This window comes from Crotalus tigris, unplaced genomic scaffold, assembly GCF_016545835.1.
Source record: "Crotalus tigris isolate CLP2741 ecotype Arizona unplaced genomic scaffold, ASM1654583v1 scf7180000017625.6296891, whole genome shotgun sequence".
NCBI lineage: Eukaryota > Metazoa > Chordata > Lepidosauria > Squamata > Viperidae > Crotalus > Crotalus tigris.
Genome location: NW_024096520.1, coordinates 3,425,652 through 3,443,320, shown reverse-complemented (window position 1 = coordinate 3,443,320; position 17,669 = coordinate 3,425,652). Strand labels below are relative to the sequence as shown.

At 38.7% G+C, this 17,669-nt stretch overlaps 1 protein-coding gene across 5 annotated transcripts in view; it reads left to right on the top strand.

Annotated features, from left to right (window-relative positions):
* SEMA3F (semaphorin 3F) overlaps window positions 1-17,669 on the top strand; it is a 151,716-nt gene that overhangs the window by 103,155 nt on the left and 30,892 nt on the right. For 4 of the 5 annotated variants that reach the window (XM_039333742.1, XM_039333755.1, XM_039333750.1 and 1 more), the window contains exons 4-6: window positions 1,353-1,415; window positions 9,503-9,622; window positions 13,222-13,311. In XM_039333742.1, the coding sequence (XP_039189676.1) occupies window positions 1,353-1,415; window positions 9,503-9,622; window positions 13,222-13,311 (273 nt within the window). The remainder of the gene's footprint in view (window positions 1-1,352; window positions 1,416-9,502; window positions 9,623-13,221; window positions 13,312-17,669) is intronic. The other variant, XM_039333771.1, reaches the window with a different exon arrangement.

The following is a 17,669-nucleotide window of genomic DNA, read 5'->3' as shown; positions in this document are numbered from 1 at the left end:
GATTAGTCTACCAAATATAAAACAAAAGTATTAAACTCTTGACAGGCATCTCTTATTTATTTATTTATGAGACTTATATACCGCTTTAAGTGCAAGCACTCTCTAAGCGGTGTACACCAGTAAGCAATGTATATATATATATTTACATTGCCCCCAACAATCTGGGTCCTCATTTTACCTACCCCGGAAGGATGGAAGGCTGAGTCAACCTTGAGCCGGTGAGATCTGAACCGCTGACCTGCTGAACACAGTCAGCTAAAGTGGCCTGCAGTACTGCACTCTAACTGCTGCGCCACCTCAGCTCATGTGCCACAGTGCCATTTATTTATCTTTTTTTTTTTTTCTTGCTCACTTAAAGCCAAGTTTCCTTCGGGATCAGAGGGAGGCTCAACACGTAATCTGTAGGCTATTTGGTCAGAAAAGATTCCTATGGAGAATCATTTTTCATTTTTAACTCAGGAAAGAGATATGAATGGAGAGAAATAACATGTAGATCTATTCAGGAACACATAACTATTTATATTCGTGCCTTCAAGTCAGTGTTGAGCCCTAGAAGCTGCCTGGCAAAGTCCCTGCAATTTTCTTGGCAAGATGTCAAAAGTAGTTTGCCATTGCCTGCTTCCCAGGGTTGAGAGAAAGTGACTGGGCCAACTTCACCCAGCTGGCTTTGTGCCAAAGACAAGACTAGAGTTCACAGTTCCTAGTCTGGTGCCTTAACTACTAGATCAGTGTTTCCCAAACTTGACAATTTTAAGGCATGCGTTGCTGGCTGTGGAATTCTGGGAGTTGAAGTCCTCATGCCTTAAAATTGTCAAGTTTGGGAAACACTGTACTAGATCAAGGTGCAACTTCATAAAAACAGGTGACAAAATGGTGACGCCTTAACCAAGTGAGAGAAACATTGCTTATATCTATGCAATTTAAACTGGGTTTCATGATCATTCCTGTAAAATGTTTTAAATATTTAAATGTTCTCCACTTCTAAACTATTAGTTATGAAACAGTATAAGTTTAAAATCTGTATATGTGTATGTATGTACTTGTTATTATGATTCCAAAACAACCACATTGTACTTTGCACCTACTAATAAATAGGGTTTTTCACAGTCAAAGGAATGGAGTAATTTCCAGATGATCCAGAATATTTCTCCTCCTCCAAAAAGGTACTGCCTTTAAGAAACAAACAGCAAGGTGATGTGACTGCTGGCTTCTAAAATAATCACACTGAAAAACCCCAAGTGATTTCTAATGCAAAACCTCCAATTCAATATATTCTCTGGTTTGGGACCAGGGTTAAGGAGAAAATATGGGAAATTAGAGTTGTAACTATGAGATGTTGTTTCACTTGGCAGATCCATTGGCCTGCATCACAACAAAGGATAGATGAATGTGTCCTGTCAGGGAAGAACAATAATGTAAGTACTTCTGATATTATCTCCAAAGCTCATTCAGGGTGGGAAAGTCCTAATATTATGCAGGAAAGGTTGCTGGAAGTTCATCTTCACCTATTTTTAAAATAGAAATCACCATATACTCAAGAGGGGCATTGCTCACGCCTCCACAAGGATTTCAGGCAGACAAGAAAATCAGCAAATACTGACTGTGCTTTGCCACCTTTCCCTGCCTCATCCCACCTCCTGTTTACTCTCACCCTTTCAGCCATGAAGTCCAGATACTTTAGGTGACAGCTAATAATAGGATTCTGTTGACTACTGTGTTTGCTAAAAGATGACCCCATTTTAGGTCATTTCTGCACTATTCCTACAAGTGGTTTATGATCATTTGGGCCTCAATATTTCTATCTTAAGATACATTTGTACCTTAAGAAATATATAAGATTTGTATCTTGTGTATCTTATACAGTACCACACCGCAAGTTTGAATATAGGTAATCCTCAGCTTACTGCCATATTTGAACCCAAAATTTCTGTTGCTAAGTGAGACAGTTGTTAAGTGAATTTTGCCCCTTTTTTACACCACCTCTCTTGCTATGCTTGTTAAGCGAATCCCTGCAGTTGTTAAGTTAGTAACACAATTGTTAAATGAGCCTGGCTTTCACATTGATTTTGCTTGTCAGAAGATTGCAAAAGGTGATCCTGGGACACTGCATCTGCCAAAAATATGCACCAGGTGCCAAGCATCTGAGTTTTGATTGCGTGACCAGGGGGAATGTGTGAAAAACGGCCCTAAGTCACTTTTTTCAGTGCGGTTGTAACTTTGAAAGGACACTAAATGAACTATTGCAAGTCGAGGACCACTGATTGGTGAGAAAGAAGAAACAGTAAGCTGGTTTGTATAAATTTTTTCAGACCTTGGCAACAACGTCATGAACATAAGAACTGACAGCAGTTGTACACCTGCATTTCCCAATATCTTTTATAAGAGGACAAAATAAGGGCTAAATCTGGTGGTTTAGGTTTTTGATTTGAAGACAGCAACTGCTAACAGATTAGTACAGAATGGAAGACAACCTGTGGATTATGGACTTCGTGCAATCTTTGGTTTACCTGGGACAAACAGATCTGCCAGGAACCTTGCCCATTTTGCTCAATAATAACATCAGAAAATTGGCAGGAAGAAATTTACGCTTGGTAAAATCATGTCCCAGGATTTTCTTTTTCTGGAAATGCCAACTGGACAGTTGACATTACTAGGGAAGAGCTGTCTTGACCCTCTTTCTCCCAACCAAACTACCTAAACTTTACTTTCTTTGGTCCTCTAGAATACAGTCCCTCCCTCCTAGGAACCCAGGCTATGTTCTATCACAATTACAAAGCTACACAAATCTCACACTCTTCCATGATTCTTTCTTGTGGTTTCTTCTAACAGAAGTCCAAAAGTTTCCTGAACAAATGTTCAAAATGGAAGCTTGACCAAATGCCATAAACTTCACAGAGTTTGGAACATCTCCTGTCTCATGTAGGCTAAAAAAAAAAAAAAAAAAGTTTGTCTGGAATGTTATAGGGTTTCCTGCCTGAGCAGGGGGTTGGACTAGAAGACCTCCAAGGTCCCTTCCAACTCCGTTGTTGTTGTTGTTGTTATTTGTCTGAAATCTCTGGTTTTCAGCTAGTAATGGCAGCAACCTACACTAGCATGAGTAGTGAGGGAGGAGAAGGTTGTCTTCTCCCAGCAATCTTGTTCAACTGAAGGCTATGTTGGTATGTATAGTATGCAAGTGGATGTAACTAAAGCTCATGAACCCCAGCCTGGCAATTTCTATAGTTTTTGTGCCTGAAAATATTTTTTTACTTCTGTGCATGCAGATGAAGAAGCCTTATCAATATTAGATTGTAGGAACCAGGAAAATATGTTCAGCCAGAACTAAGTTCATTGGCAATAATGCATGCTATTTATTTGATGATGATGATGATGATAATAATAATAATAATAATAATAATAATAATAATAATAATAATAATTGTTTATTTGTTTGTTTGTTTATTTATTTATTGTCTTAATAGAAGGAAGTGAGGTTAGAGATTACCAAGCTGTTTCCTGCAAGGCCTAGCCAGCCTTTTGACCAACTGTCCTTGAACTCTGTCTTGTTGACATCTCTCAGCTGCTACTGTTTGGGTTTTAATTTCAGAGGAGCCAAACTCCCTGAGCAAAGGAAGCTGCATTTGCTTGCACATTTCCCTTCCTCTTGAACTTTATTACCCTTGGCTCCAGCTGAGATCCTCCAGACTGAGGCATGAGGCAAGGAGGAAACATGAGCTGTGGAGAGGAAATGGGACTCCATGCTCAAACACACTGCTTTATGCTTCATTCCTGGTCCTAGATCCAGTTAATTAATAAGCTTAGGCCTGGCCGCATGTTGAGAATTCTCTGCTTATTCTCTGGTGTTCTCTGTTGTCACTTACTAAATAGTCAGTATGTGTTTCATTAGCCAAGGGTTTCCAAGCCTTTTTATACTGTTCAATGAAGTATTTTTTTTTAACTTTGACAACTTTCAGATGTATGAACGTCAACTCCCAGAATCCCCTAGCCTGGGAGTTCGTACATCTTAAATTTTCTGAGAATGAGAAATATTGTTCTCTAACAGATCCACTCCATTAAATGGCCGTCCTAGTCATCAGTTTCTCCTTCTGAATAAGGAGACGGAGAACTTCAGAAGGTTTTTGAATGGTCCTTGCTATTTTGAAATGCAGTGCTACTAAGCTATCAACAAGCATCACATTTATCTTTGTGCAATTGCTAAAAAAGGAACATTAAATAAGATGAAAAATGACTAACATGGCATTATTTTCGCTGCTTAGGCTTCACTGCATAACAACAACAACAATAATAATGATGTCTTCCAATGATTTGGGGTAGCTCACAATAAAATAAAACTACAATTAAACTGATGAAAGATGGTAAAGATCAAATCAGAGGGAATAAGGCAAGGAGCCCTCACTCTCTCTTGCCAAAAATTCATTCATTTGTTTAATACATTAACACATTATTTATATCTAATTATTTATATAACTTTATTATTGTGTGCTGGCTGGGGATTTCTGGGAGTTTTTAAAATAATGTTTTGTTGCATTTCAACTAGCAACAGAAAAGAGAAGAAAAAAGAAGAGGCAAAATTGTACATAATAAAAAAGACATATCAAGTGTTTAAAATGAGTGTAATTATAATTATGTAATGTAAATATAGTCATTTCTAATATACAGTATAGCTATGATTTGTGCTGACTAGGGATTTCTGGGAGTTAATAATAATAATAATAATAATAATAATAATAATAATAATAATAATAATAATAATAGCCATTTGTCTGAAATGGTGTAGGGTTCCTGCCTGAGCAGGGGGTTGGACTCGATGACCTCCAAGGTCCCTTCCAACACTACCTTGACGTGGTTGTGGGGCTTGTGTACTCTGAGGAAGATGAGAGCTATGCCAGAGGTTCAACCATACTGGACAGGTCTCATCAGAGGAGTCAGACAAAGAGTGTCTCTCCCATAAAAAATATGGTGAGACGTAAATTTCAGAATGCCATACCGGCTCGGACGTCGCCCGGGTTAACAAGGTCCGCAGTAGATACTGGAGTTCCTGGATATCTGGTGAAAAATGGGTTACAGGACTCAGGACTGTTGGCTGAGCAACCAGGGCCAGCAGCTGCAGAACTACTGGAAGAAAAGGTGTTTACCCGTCGCAGATACACAGTGATGGAAAACAAAGAAATAATGATCTGTTACTACAGATCAAGTCCAACAAGAAGAGGATATCTAAAACGAATGCACCAGTTCTGGAAAGAACAACATCCAGAATCAGAAATAACAGAACAGAGACTAGCAGATCAACGCCGATTTATAACACGAAATAAAGTATTCACAGAAACAGAATTGGACGAACTGCAAAGGTTTACCCAGGGCAAAGAAATCAAAGCCTTACCAGAAGTAATTCAGAATGTAGAGGCAAACCAGGGGGAGTTGGCAGTGAAGGAATCCAGCAGAGATATACAACTGTTCTCATTTGGAAACCAGGCACCTCTTCCTCAGGAAGAACAAAACCCTCTAACTAAAGAAATAAAAGAATTGAAACAAAGAATAACTGAGCATCTAGAACAGCACAAAAACAACAGAATAAGGCTACCTGCATTGAAGCTTGTTCCAAAGAAACAGCTAGCACAAGCATTAAAAGATGCAAATACTGCAATATCAAGTATAAGCACCAATTCACTGCAAGAAACAAACCAACTAATGTACAGCACAGCTGCAGTTATAACAGAATACCTGGGATGCAAAATCAACAAAGAAGAAAAACAAACAAACAGTGCACCAGAAAAATGGAAGGTTAGACTAGAAAATAAGATCAGCAAGTTAAGATCACATGCAAGCAAGCTAGAACAGATGAAAGAAAAGAAGCTGAAGAACAAGAAGACCAAAGAATACCTAATCAAGAAATACCACTTAGAAACAAGGAAGATCAAGGAAGCACTGGAAATAATAAAGCAACAAATAACAGCTATAGCCAGGAAAATCAGTAGATATGAAGCTCGAATTGCAAACTATAGGCAGAACCTCCAATTTCAATCCAATCAGAAACGTTTCTACCAATCCATCAATGGAGAAACTGCAAGGAATCAGTCAGTACCTGACAAGGAAGAAACAGTGCAGTTCTGGAAGCAGATATGGGATAACCCAAAGAAATACAACAAGGATGCGGCTTGGTTAAAAGAGGTGGATGCAAATAAAACAGAAGTTGAAATGAAAGAACTAGTAATAACAACAAAAATGGTAGAAAAAAGAGCAAAGAAAATCAAAAATTGGTCAGCACCAGGTGAAGATGAACTGCATGGGTTTTGGTTGAAACATCTAACTGTTATACACCCACTCATTGCCAAACAGTTCAACAATATACTACAAGGAGGAGAAATTGAAAAGTGGCTAACAACTGGGAAAACCTACCTAATAATGAAAAATCCAGCAAAAGGGGCAACACCAGGTAACTACAGGCCAATTACCTGCTTACCAACAACTTTCAAATTACTAACTGGTGTAGTAGCTGATGCAGTGCAACAGCATCTAGTTGAAAACAATCTCTTTCCACCTGAGCAGAAAGGAAACCGCCCCAATAGCAGAGGAACAAAAGATCAACTCCTAATAGACAAAATGATCTTGGAAAACTGCAAGAGAAGGAAGACCAACCTGAATGTGGCATGGATTGACTACAAAAAGGCATTTGACTCTCTGCCACATGATTGGATAACAAAGTGCCTAGAAATAACAGGAGTCAGTAGAAACATCAGAAAATTTGTGCAAAGATCGATGGCACAATGGAAGACACAGTTGCAGATCAATGGTGAGAGGCTGGGAGAGGTTAATATCAAGAGAGGAATATTTCAAGGAGATTCATTATCACCATTACTATTTGTTATTGCACTGTTTCCTCTGTCAACAATACTGAATAACTCAGGACATGGCTATCAAACATCAAAAACATCTGCCAGACTATCCCACCTCCTTTATATGGATGATCTGAAGCTGTATGGAAAAACATCATCTGAAATAGAATCGCTGCTCAACACTGTCCGTATATATAGCCAAGATATTGTAATGGAGTTTGGCTTGGACAAATGTGCCACACTTACTATCAAACAAGGAAAAATAGTGAAAACTGAAGGAATCAAGATGCCCCACGAAAATAACATTAAGAGTCTGGATGAGGAAGAGTACTACAAATACTTGGGTATCCTTCAAGCTGACAACATCAAGCACACTGAAGTCAAGAAAAAGATTAGAGGTGAATACATCAAGAGAGTGAAGAAGATCTTAAAATCCAAACTCAATGGAGGAAATACCATAAAGGCAATCAACACCTGGGCAATCCCAGTCATTAGGTACACAGCTGGAATAGTGGACTGGACTCAAGCAGAACTAAAAGCAATGGATAGGCAGACCAGAAAAATAATGACAATGAATCATGCCCTTCATCCACGCAGTGACATTGATAGACTTTATCTACCAAGGCAAATAGGTGGGCGTGGAATGCTACAAGTACATCAGATGGTTGAAGAAGAAAAAATGGCTTTGGAAGAATATCTGAAGAAGAATGATGAAGATGCACTGAAATTAGTATATCAGGAAGGCTTACTAACTACTGGAGAGACCAAACTGGCCTTCAAGAAAGACCAAATGAAGAACAGAATAGAGGCATGGGAAGACAAAGCACTACATGGCCAATACATGAAAAAAATAGCTGGGAAAGCAGATAATAATAAAACCTGGCAATGGCTAAGAGCAGGAAAATTGAAGAAAGAGACCGAGGGACTAATTCTGGCTGCACAAGACCAAGCCTTAAGGACAAATGCATACAAAGTCAAAATTGAGAAGACAGCAACAGACAGTAAGTGCCGCCTATGCAAAGAAGCTGAAGAAACAGTGGACCACTTGGTAAGCTGTTGCAAGAAGATTGCACAAACTGATTACAAGCAGCGGCATGACAAAGTAGCAACAATGGTGCATTGGAAGATCTGCAAAAAATATCATTTGCCTGTAAGCAAAAACTGGTGGGATCATAAAATAGAGAAAGTCATAGAAAATGATAAAATTAAACTGCTCTGGGACTTCAGAATTCAAACAGACAAGCACCTGCAACATAACACCCCAGACTTAACAATTGTCGATAAGAAAGACAAAAAAGTCTGGATAGTGGATGTGGCAGTGCCTGGAGATAGCAGAATAGAAGAGAAAGAACTGGAGAAGATAACAAAATACAAAGACCTACAAATAGAAATAGAAAGACTGTGGCAAAAGCAAGCAAGGGTAGTACCAATAGTCATAGGCTCCTTGGGTGCAATCCCAAAACAACTGGAGCACCACTTGAACACCATTGGCATTGACAAATTCGCTATTAGTCAATTGCAAAAGGCAGCCTTATTAGGAACTGCTTCCATCCTGCGACGATATCTGTAATACCATCAAACATCCACATCTGCCTATCCCAGGTCCTGGGTAAGGACTCGATAGGTAGACAAAATGCCAAATCCAGTCTGAACATCTGGCTGACTGTGCGATGATCGATAATAATAGTAATAATAAAAGTTGGAAGGGACATCAAGTCCAACCACCTCCTCAGGCAGGCAACCCTATATCATTTTGGACAAATGGCTGTCCAGTCTCTTCTTAAAAACCTCCAGTGTTGGAGCATTCACCGCTTCTGGAGGCAGATTGTTCCACTGATTAATTGTTCTAAGTGTCAGGAAGTTTCTCCTTAGTTCTAGGTTGCTTCTCTCCTTGAAGTTCACATATCACAAAGTTACCAAGGTTGAAAATCACTGGTTTAACAGGATCAGCTTTATTGAAGTACTTTTCCCTTTTTTCCAGAACCAATAAAATCAGAAAGTGCTCTTTTGGGTCCATTAGAAAGATTTTCCTTTCATGTTCCTTCCATGCATTTGTATTCAGATCATTTTCCTTGTGTTTGAAAATAAGCAGGACCCAGGAGTCTGGCATTTGCCATCCCGACACCAAGATAGTTCTCTGGAATTGTACAACTATTATTTTCTCAGACTGAAGAAAAATTGCCAAGGACAAGAAGGAAAGCTTTGACCTGCACCATTTATAGTCTGTTTCAGCTACAAATGTGCTGTAACATAAGACATGAAAAAAAGGAATGTTGGCTCTGAAATGGAAAATAATTCAAACTTCTTAAAAAAAACAGAGGGAGAGAGAGCACCATAAATAGGGCATGCAGAAAATTTGTTTTGCAGAGATATCCAAAATCTCCTTGGAAGAAATGCTTCAAAATGTACATTTGCTGATTCTAAAGGGGCACCAGGCCTTATTTGCTCAGTCTTAAGTGTCACTTCATTGCACATAAGTACCTGCCCATAGGACTTTCTTGTTGCACAAAGAACTCTCTTTAATAGTAAAGCCATTTGCTGCAGAAGATCTTGTACATTTGAGTCCTTCATTGGGTCGTGAGGAAGAGAGGATGCAATTACTCACCTCCCCTTTTTGAAGTGGACACAATTTTACAGGAGCTTAAGTTAATGTTCCATTTGTCTTCTAGGGTGAGTGTGGGAACTTCATCCGACTTATCCAGCCCTGGAATCGAACACACTTGTATGTCTGTGGCACTGGCGCATATAATCCTGTCTGCATCTTTGTCAACCGGGGTCGCAAAGCACAGGTGAGGTGATGTTAGAGCATATGGCTAGAAAAGCAGCCAGAGTGGTAATAGGGAAGCATCTGGATGTGGCCTCAGCCTACACTGGAAGAGCAGAATCCAGATTACACTCCCATAGAACCTGGTGGGGGAAATTATGTTCAACAAACCATCAGAGGCTGACCTCTCGTTTTGAGAACTGAGACTGAGCCTTCGTTCATTTAGTCCCATGTTTAATCCCAAAGGCATAAGGTAATGTGCAATAATTTCTCCTCTAAGACTTGATATTGGCCTAAAGATACTCCTCCCCTGGATAAGTGAATATGTCAGTCTGAATCTCTTCAGTTGTAGACTCTCTCTATAGTCGTAGTGTTACAGTGACTCGCAAAGTGAGAAAAAAAGAGATATGTAATTAGGGATAAAGTAAGATCATTCTTGCTCTTGATGCAATTTAGACTGTCCTCTTTAAAATGGAGGTATTGAACCATTCTCCCTATCTACTGAGCATTTAATTCTTAGAAAGAAAGTTCAAAGCTGCATATGGCTTCCATACTTCCTATAGCTGGAGATCAATTATTCAATAAAACCCTTTAAAAGGCTCTGCTGAGAATCTTACAAAGTGGAGCCCATTTATAAATCCAGCAACATTAACTCAGGTAGCACCATTTAGTGTTTTAGTACTCGTGACTGCTGATATACTATGAAATCAGAACTAGTGTGATGTGTTTGGTATTTCTCTAGCATTTAATTTAATGAAAACTTGCAGAAAGATATTTGGATTGTTGCACTTCAGGTTGGTGGAGCAAATTTCTCTGTTCAAGAAAGAATTGGAAATTGTCTTTGCTGCTCATTCCCAGGACCATATATACAACTGAATATGAGATGGGGCAGTATAACTATGTAATACAGACTGCTTCCCACCCATATGGCATGAGACTGTCTCTCACTGTTTGTACTTATATTAAACACTTATGTCATATCTTGGTTCCATAGCTCTTACCAGCAGCATTTGATCTCTCCATGGCTGAGATCAATGATTCCAATGATAATAATGCTTTGCCCTTACCTACCAGGTATCCTTCTATATACCTACAGATCTTTGGAACTAGTAGGTCTTGAGAGACTATGCCACAAAGAAGCAAAATTCTTAGTCAAATAATGAATCTTATATAAAAACAATGAAAGAAATCTCTCTCCTAGAGAATGATTTGGCTCAGTAAATCAGTGTTCATAATGTTGCTTATTCTGTTTTAAGCTTATTTTTGGTTGGCTCTGGGAAATCCCTCAAAATCTGTAAAACTCTTTCATTTTTAATTTAAGCTTATTTTTCCCCCTATGGTAAAACACTGCAAGTAGAATGAGACCACTATTTTTATGGGTCTCAAAAACATTTCCATGCTTAACCTGTTTACACTGCCATCATTACAGGAAGTCTTCCTGGAAATGACTGAAGTACCTGCTTAAGAAAATGTTTACAAATTCAGGACCAAGGATTACATTTTTATGTTAGCTCAAAGGCAAGAGTCTTAAGCAGAGATCAAGTCCATACAAACAAATGGTTATACAGCCATTCTCCAGCCAATGCTAACATTTTTCTAAGCAAATAGAGCAATCAGGATTTCTGTGCTAGGTTCAACCACAAAGTTCATATCCCTGAGGCTTGCTGTAACAACTGCACAATCATCAATGTTTCCATTTGTATGTACTAGGAAATGTACGTACCATTTGTGTGTACTTGGATATTTTTTTTCTCTATGCTTAAAGGATGTGAGAGATTTCAAGCATTATGATGGTCCATGGACCTCCATCTTCTGTCCATTGACAATTGGGGTGTATTTCTGTAATGGTCACAACTCTGAATAAGGGACTAAGGGAGAAGTATATGCAACACTTAATGGATGCATAATTACTTTGGAAATTTGATCAGCTATGATGGAAAATGCACTTGTTTTGAAAAGGTGTTTTTTTTCCAATTCAGTGTGTATTCATGTATCACTAGGAGGATGATTGCAGTATAAATTGCCAGGAAGGCAGAAAATGAGGAAATGTTTCACAGATTCTGTTACGTAGATGGAATTTTGAAAAAGATAATATGAAACTCATTTAAAAAGGACCACAAAGTTTGAAGAAAAAAATTGTAACAGAATTTTAAAAATGGTCTATAAGTGTCTGGTGATTAATTAGGTATCATATAAATCATATAAATTATGTATCAGAATAAATCACGCTGATCTCATTTAATATCTGTGGTTTACAAAATAGGCATCAAAGAAATAGAATAATAGAACGCTGTAAGAAAACAGAAAAATTATAAGAATATTAAATGTACATTGCTTTATTACATATAGCCCAGTACAATGCATTTTATTTAGCAATAAACTGCCATTGCACTGAACAGAGTTCAAGCCCAGGAATGCATAGAATTATGACATGTTGTAGTAATTGATCCAGCATCTCAGGATATGTCATTGAAGTTGTCTACAATTATGTTTTTAAATTATGTTTTAAATTATGTTTTATTATGTTATTTGCATTTTGCATATCATTCATCACTTTTACAGTCTGGAAGCATGCCATGTTTTTATTGTACTATTAATAGAACATTATCCAAGTTTCATTTCCCAGCAACCAGAGGTTTTGCTGTTGTTAACATGTTTTCAGTTAACAGATAATTGACACCATCTTTGACGTTAATGGGTCTGTATAACCTCCATCCGGTGTGGCTTGGTACATGTTTATAATATATGTAACATCAGCCTTATCTTTGCCATTTAGCACACCTGTAATAGTTTGTGAGACTTTTTTCATTGTAATTTGCTTCGACTTACTGGTTTTAGTTATCACTGATCCTTAAAAATGATATAAAGAAAAACTGCTTGTATAGCAACGGAAAATGTTTTCACCATTAAACTATCTTCTCATAATCATTTTCCTCAAAGGTTTGCCTAGTTTAATTTCAAAACAGACCTCACAACCAATTTCTGTCACAGGTTTCTGTATCATATTGCTGCTATGACTTTCAGTTATAACTAAATGATAAAAAAATATAGAGATATAAATAACGTTAATGCTTCAAAAAGGACCATTTCTTCCCAAGATCCAAACAAAAAGCACAGCAATTATTGAAAAGAAAAGAAAATCTTTGCTGCATACTTGTTCTGTCTTTAACTACAGCTTATGCCTCTGCAAAAACCAAGTTAATGGCCCACCGAGTCCTGATGACTTACAGCTCTAACTCCTTGATCACACTGACTAGAAATTGTAATTTAGCAACATCTGGAGCCCCGGATGCTCACTAAAAGGTTAAAAATGTATTAGCTAAGCAGCCAAATCTTTGAGTTCTGCATTTTGACAATATAGCTGAGATGCCTCAGACCTTCTCATTCTTGACCCACCCAGGTATGACATTCTCCAGAGAGCCCTGGAGAATAGCTGACTATCCTACTCAGACCATAAAGAGGATATAACTATTTCTGAAGGCAATCTTGGTCTCAATGGTGATCAATATGTGTACATGACAGAGACAGTGAAGCTTCTGCATGCTCTCTGGCCAGACCCTGCCATTCCTGCTTCTCTGGCAGATGATGCTGCCAGTGCTAACTCTCTGCTCCTCCTCTCCTCAGGCTTTTGAGCTGAACCAGTCCATCCAGCAGGGAGGACGGGGAAGTAGAGCAGTTGACTCCTCCCTCCACCCGTCTCCAGTGGAACGCAAGGTGGGAATTGCGCTCTGCCTGTCCTTCCCCAAGGACAAAATGGCTCCTTCCCTAGCATGCCTGAGCCTGGGCTCTCTAACCTTCATTTTCAACTGGCATGCACCTAACAGGCAACCAACGGGAGGGGGGAGGGCCCAGTGTGGCCAGGATCGACACATGCCCTTCCAGCAATGAGCGCGCTTCCTGTACAGCCTCTCCTTGCGTCTCCTCTCTCAAATTAATTCCTCCTTCCCCAGGTTCACATCAGACTTGAGTCAAGAAATAAGTCTCTCAAGATTTTTGACATTAGCGTACAGGACAAGATCCTGTATCCATCCACTTGAAATGTAGACACATGAGATTGTTATTTCAAGCAAATGTTGAACTGGAGAGAGGCCGCCTCATAAGCTGCAAGTAGTTTGGAAGGATCAAAGTCATAATGAAAATGGGAGGTGGGGGTGGGGGAGATGTGGATTGGATGTATTTCTGTATGCTGTAAGAACACACGTTAACAGTATGAACAGAAAGGAAGATCCAAGAGGTTGGATGCTGCTTACCAGAGCATGTTTTAATTTGGGGGATAAGCCAGCTGGATGCATCCACAATTACAAATTCTAAATTTATTTTTTTTAGCTGTCGGAAAAAGAGGGAGGGAGGGAAGAAGGAAGGAAGGAAGGAAGTAAATCATGTAGTCCATTTAGTCTGGGGTTTAGAATTACTGGCCATGAGATTTGTTTATTTATCAAATTTCTACACTGCCCGTCTCACCTTAGTGACTGGGGGTGGGTGGGTTACAACAACACAATAAACAATATAAACACATGAATAAAAGCAGAGGTTAAAAAATTACAAATTAACAGTTAAAGAGATCTCTTTCCTAATATGTTTCTTCTTGGATTTCAATGTGATACAAATCCTTTGCCCTTCTTATATTTGGCAACAGATTTCTACATTGAGTTCAAGATGATGCACCTAAAAAGTTCATGTGAATGTGCAGGGCTGCACAATAGGCTTTCTAAGGCTGAACAGATTCTTTTGGCCATAATATCAAACTGTTGCCTGACTAAAGCGTTCTACAATAAAATCTAGACTTTCAAACATTTGTCTGAGCATATTAATTTCAAGTGTTGATATTTTGTAACATTTTAGTTCATAAAGTCCTAAGAATGCAGTCTAAATAAAGATTGTCTAACTTATGTAGTGGGCCTGCTGAAGGCATCAAATGTAATTCTTTCAAATGAATAGACTTTTTTTTCATCAGGTATTAATATTCCACCTTTCAACAAGTTCGGGTGACTTCTATTATTAAAAATAGGCAAAATACATAGAAAATTGATAGTGACTGTGTTTAGATAGATAGAAAAAGTGTTTACACACACATGGATGCACATGTACACATATGTGCGTATGTGTGTGTGTGTGTGTGTGTTTGTGTGTACACACACAAACACCTCTCTATAAGTATACACCTATATGTATATGTATACATATACATACCAGTGATGGCGAACCTTTTAGAGATCGAATGCCCAAACTGCAACCCAAAACCCACTTATTTATCGCCGGGTGCCAGGTGGGCATGGCCCACTAGATGGGTGTGGCTGTGGTGGTCATGGCAGATTGGGTGGGTGTGACCAATGTGGGTGTGATCACCTCGATGTTGCTCGTGGGGAGGGATGTCTGTGGGGGCTGGGCAGGGTTGGCGGAGATCCAGGGGGTCTCTGGCAGGTGAGGCGGTGGGCAGAAGGCTCATCCTACAGAGTGAGGCAAGGCAAGGCAGGGCGGGGGTGCCATTGTCACAGGGAAAGGTGAGGCATGGGCCAGAGCTGACACCATCGGCCCCTGCACAGAAGCCAGCGAGCGCATGGGTGCTGGGATGCATCCGGCCATTTGGGACCTCGGACAATTAGTGGGTGGCTGATTGAAGAGGGACGGTTGCCCTCTCCAGGGCATGGCGCGCGTGCCCACAGAGAGGGCTCTGAGTGCCGCCTCTGACACGCGTGCCATAGGTTCGCCATCACTGATATAAACTGTACACATATACACCTGTACATACATATACAGTATACATACATATATATATTTGGGGGAAATAAAATTACTTATAGCTGAGATAAACAGACCTCAACAGAAGTTCCCCTGGAAAAAACAATATTCTGCCATTGGTCACTAGAAAAGAACAGATAGAAAAGGGAATCCTTCTAGAAGAATGCAAGGTCATATATGTGGCCAGGTGATCTTTCAACTGTCCTTGCCCCAAGAGAAAAATGATCCCCTCACTCTCTGTCAAAGCCCTGCTATTATTCAAAAGCTCTGTCTACATGAATTTCTGAGAACATTTTGATGTATCTGGGCTTTATCTAGTTTAATATTGCTTGGCATTTGGAGCCCGAATGAGACTATATGCTCTCCAATTCCTTATAGGCATAGTCACATCTATTCTTTCGGCTTGTTCATTCATCTCAACAAATGTCCTTTATGTCCTTTACACTGACTCAGCCCATTTTTAATAAAAATTGTTGACTTTAGCCATTGTTCAGGGGAAGTTGGGCCACAGTTTATTTTGCTTAGACAAATCCCTCTTTAAGATGGCATTTATATGAAACCCTAATGGCATGAATATTGTCAAAAGGAGGAACCCACTAATAATTAATATTTTAACCATATAACTCACATTCCCCCTCATGATCTCTTTATCTTTGGATGCAAAGCTGTTAAACAATTATGATTTCCATTTGGGGTGTTGAAAATAAAGGCCCTAAGAAGCTCCTATTTTTATTTTTATGAGAATTATCTATTAATAAATAGCCACAGTTCTTGAACAGTATCTCTACAATGCCTGGTTATCTGCCTAAATTTGAGCTTTTGACTACAAAATACAGAAAAACATGTTGTCAATCAACAGTGTCCAATCTGCCGCATGTGGTCTTGGACAGCTAGGAATGCAGCTCCATAAGATAATTAGAAATATTTAAAAAAATTAAGAAAGTTTTTTATTTATATAGATTAACTATAATATATATTTTATATGCTTCCCAAGACCATTCCTCTTCACTCAGTGTGGCCCAGGCAAGCCAAAAGGTTGGACAACCATGTTGTAAACTATAAAAAACATGTTGCATACCATATTTTACATGGCTAATAAAGGTCCAGTTGTGCTTCTTAACTGACTTTGAATGTACTTTTGCTTTGAAATGGCTTTGTTAATATTTCTGATAAATTTATTTTAACATTTTCAATATGGATTTTCCCCAAGAGATTAATAGCATAAAACAGTGATGTCCCTGTCATATTTATTTCAGGATGGATCAAATAAACAATGGGAATTAAAAGTTATATTAAGTGTTATGCCAAGTCAATCAATCTGTCAAAACACAAAACTTTTACAGAGCATTTGCTTTTTTTAAATTTCCTGATGGTGCTAACACAGTAAAGCAATGATTTCCTAGCAATTTATTAACAAGACCTGGACTGCTGTTTTTCAAAAAAGTGAATTCTACCATCCTGGTTAGGCAGGACATCTGCATGGCTCTTTATGCATCTACAGCCTTTTCCAGCGACTCTTAAAAAGAGCAGAAATGACCCTCAACATACCATATCAGGGAGTAATTAATGTCGTTTACTTTAAAACTTTGAGCATGACATCTAATGTCTGGATCTTAGCAAACCAATTCAAATTTGTCTGCTCTTGAATATCTTCACAGAAAAGTGTGATTAGATTTGCTACTACATGTTCTTTCATATAGCTTGTTACAAGACAATTAATGGTTATCTGAAGGTCCCTGAAGTGTTTACCAGAGAGATATGATTCATGCTGTATTCACATTTATCTCAGTTTAATATCTCCTGATTACACTTCAGCACCAATTCAGATACTGTCATAAACAATGTGTCGTGGCATTATTTAAACAGTCCCATATGGATAGATGGATGGATGGATGGATGGATGGATGAATGTCATTTAAGAATAATTTGGGGGTAACTAAACACTTTCCTGAAATGTGCAGTTATTTCTCTCCACTGAATGCTTACAAGCAATGAGAAATTCTGCCTGCCTGCCAATGGTCTGAAAAATATGATATAGCAGGTCAATATAACAGGAAAATATGGGCTTCCTTGAAGAGGTTCGTCCTCTTTGCTTTGAAGGTGATTTATGATGTTTCCATGACTTGGCGAGCTCTAGAAGTAATATTTTGCATGCAGTGCCTTGTAACATGACAGCATGCAGGAAAACCTGGCAGAAAATAGCACTTTAATATTAACTATTCCTTTTTCCTATCACAAACAGACTTATTTGGGCCAAAAAAAATATTATTTTGGCAACTCAAATGTAAAACAGATACTTGGGGGACTTGATTAACATTTCCAAAATAAAGTGG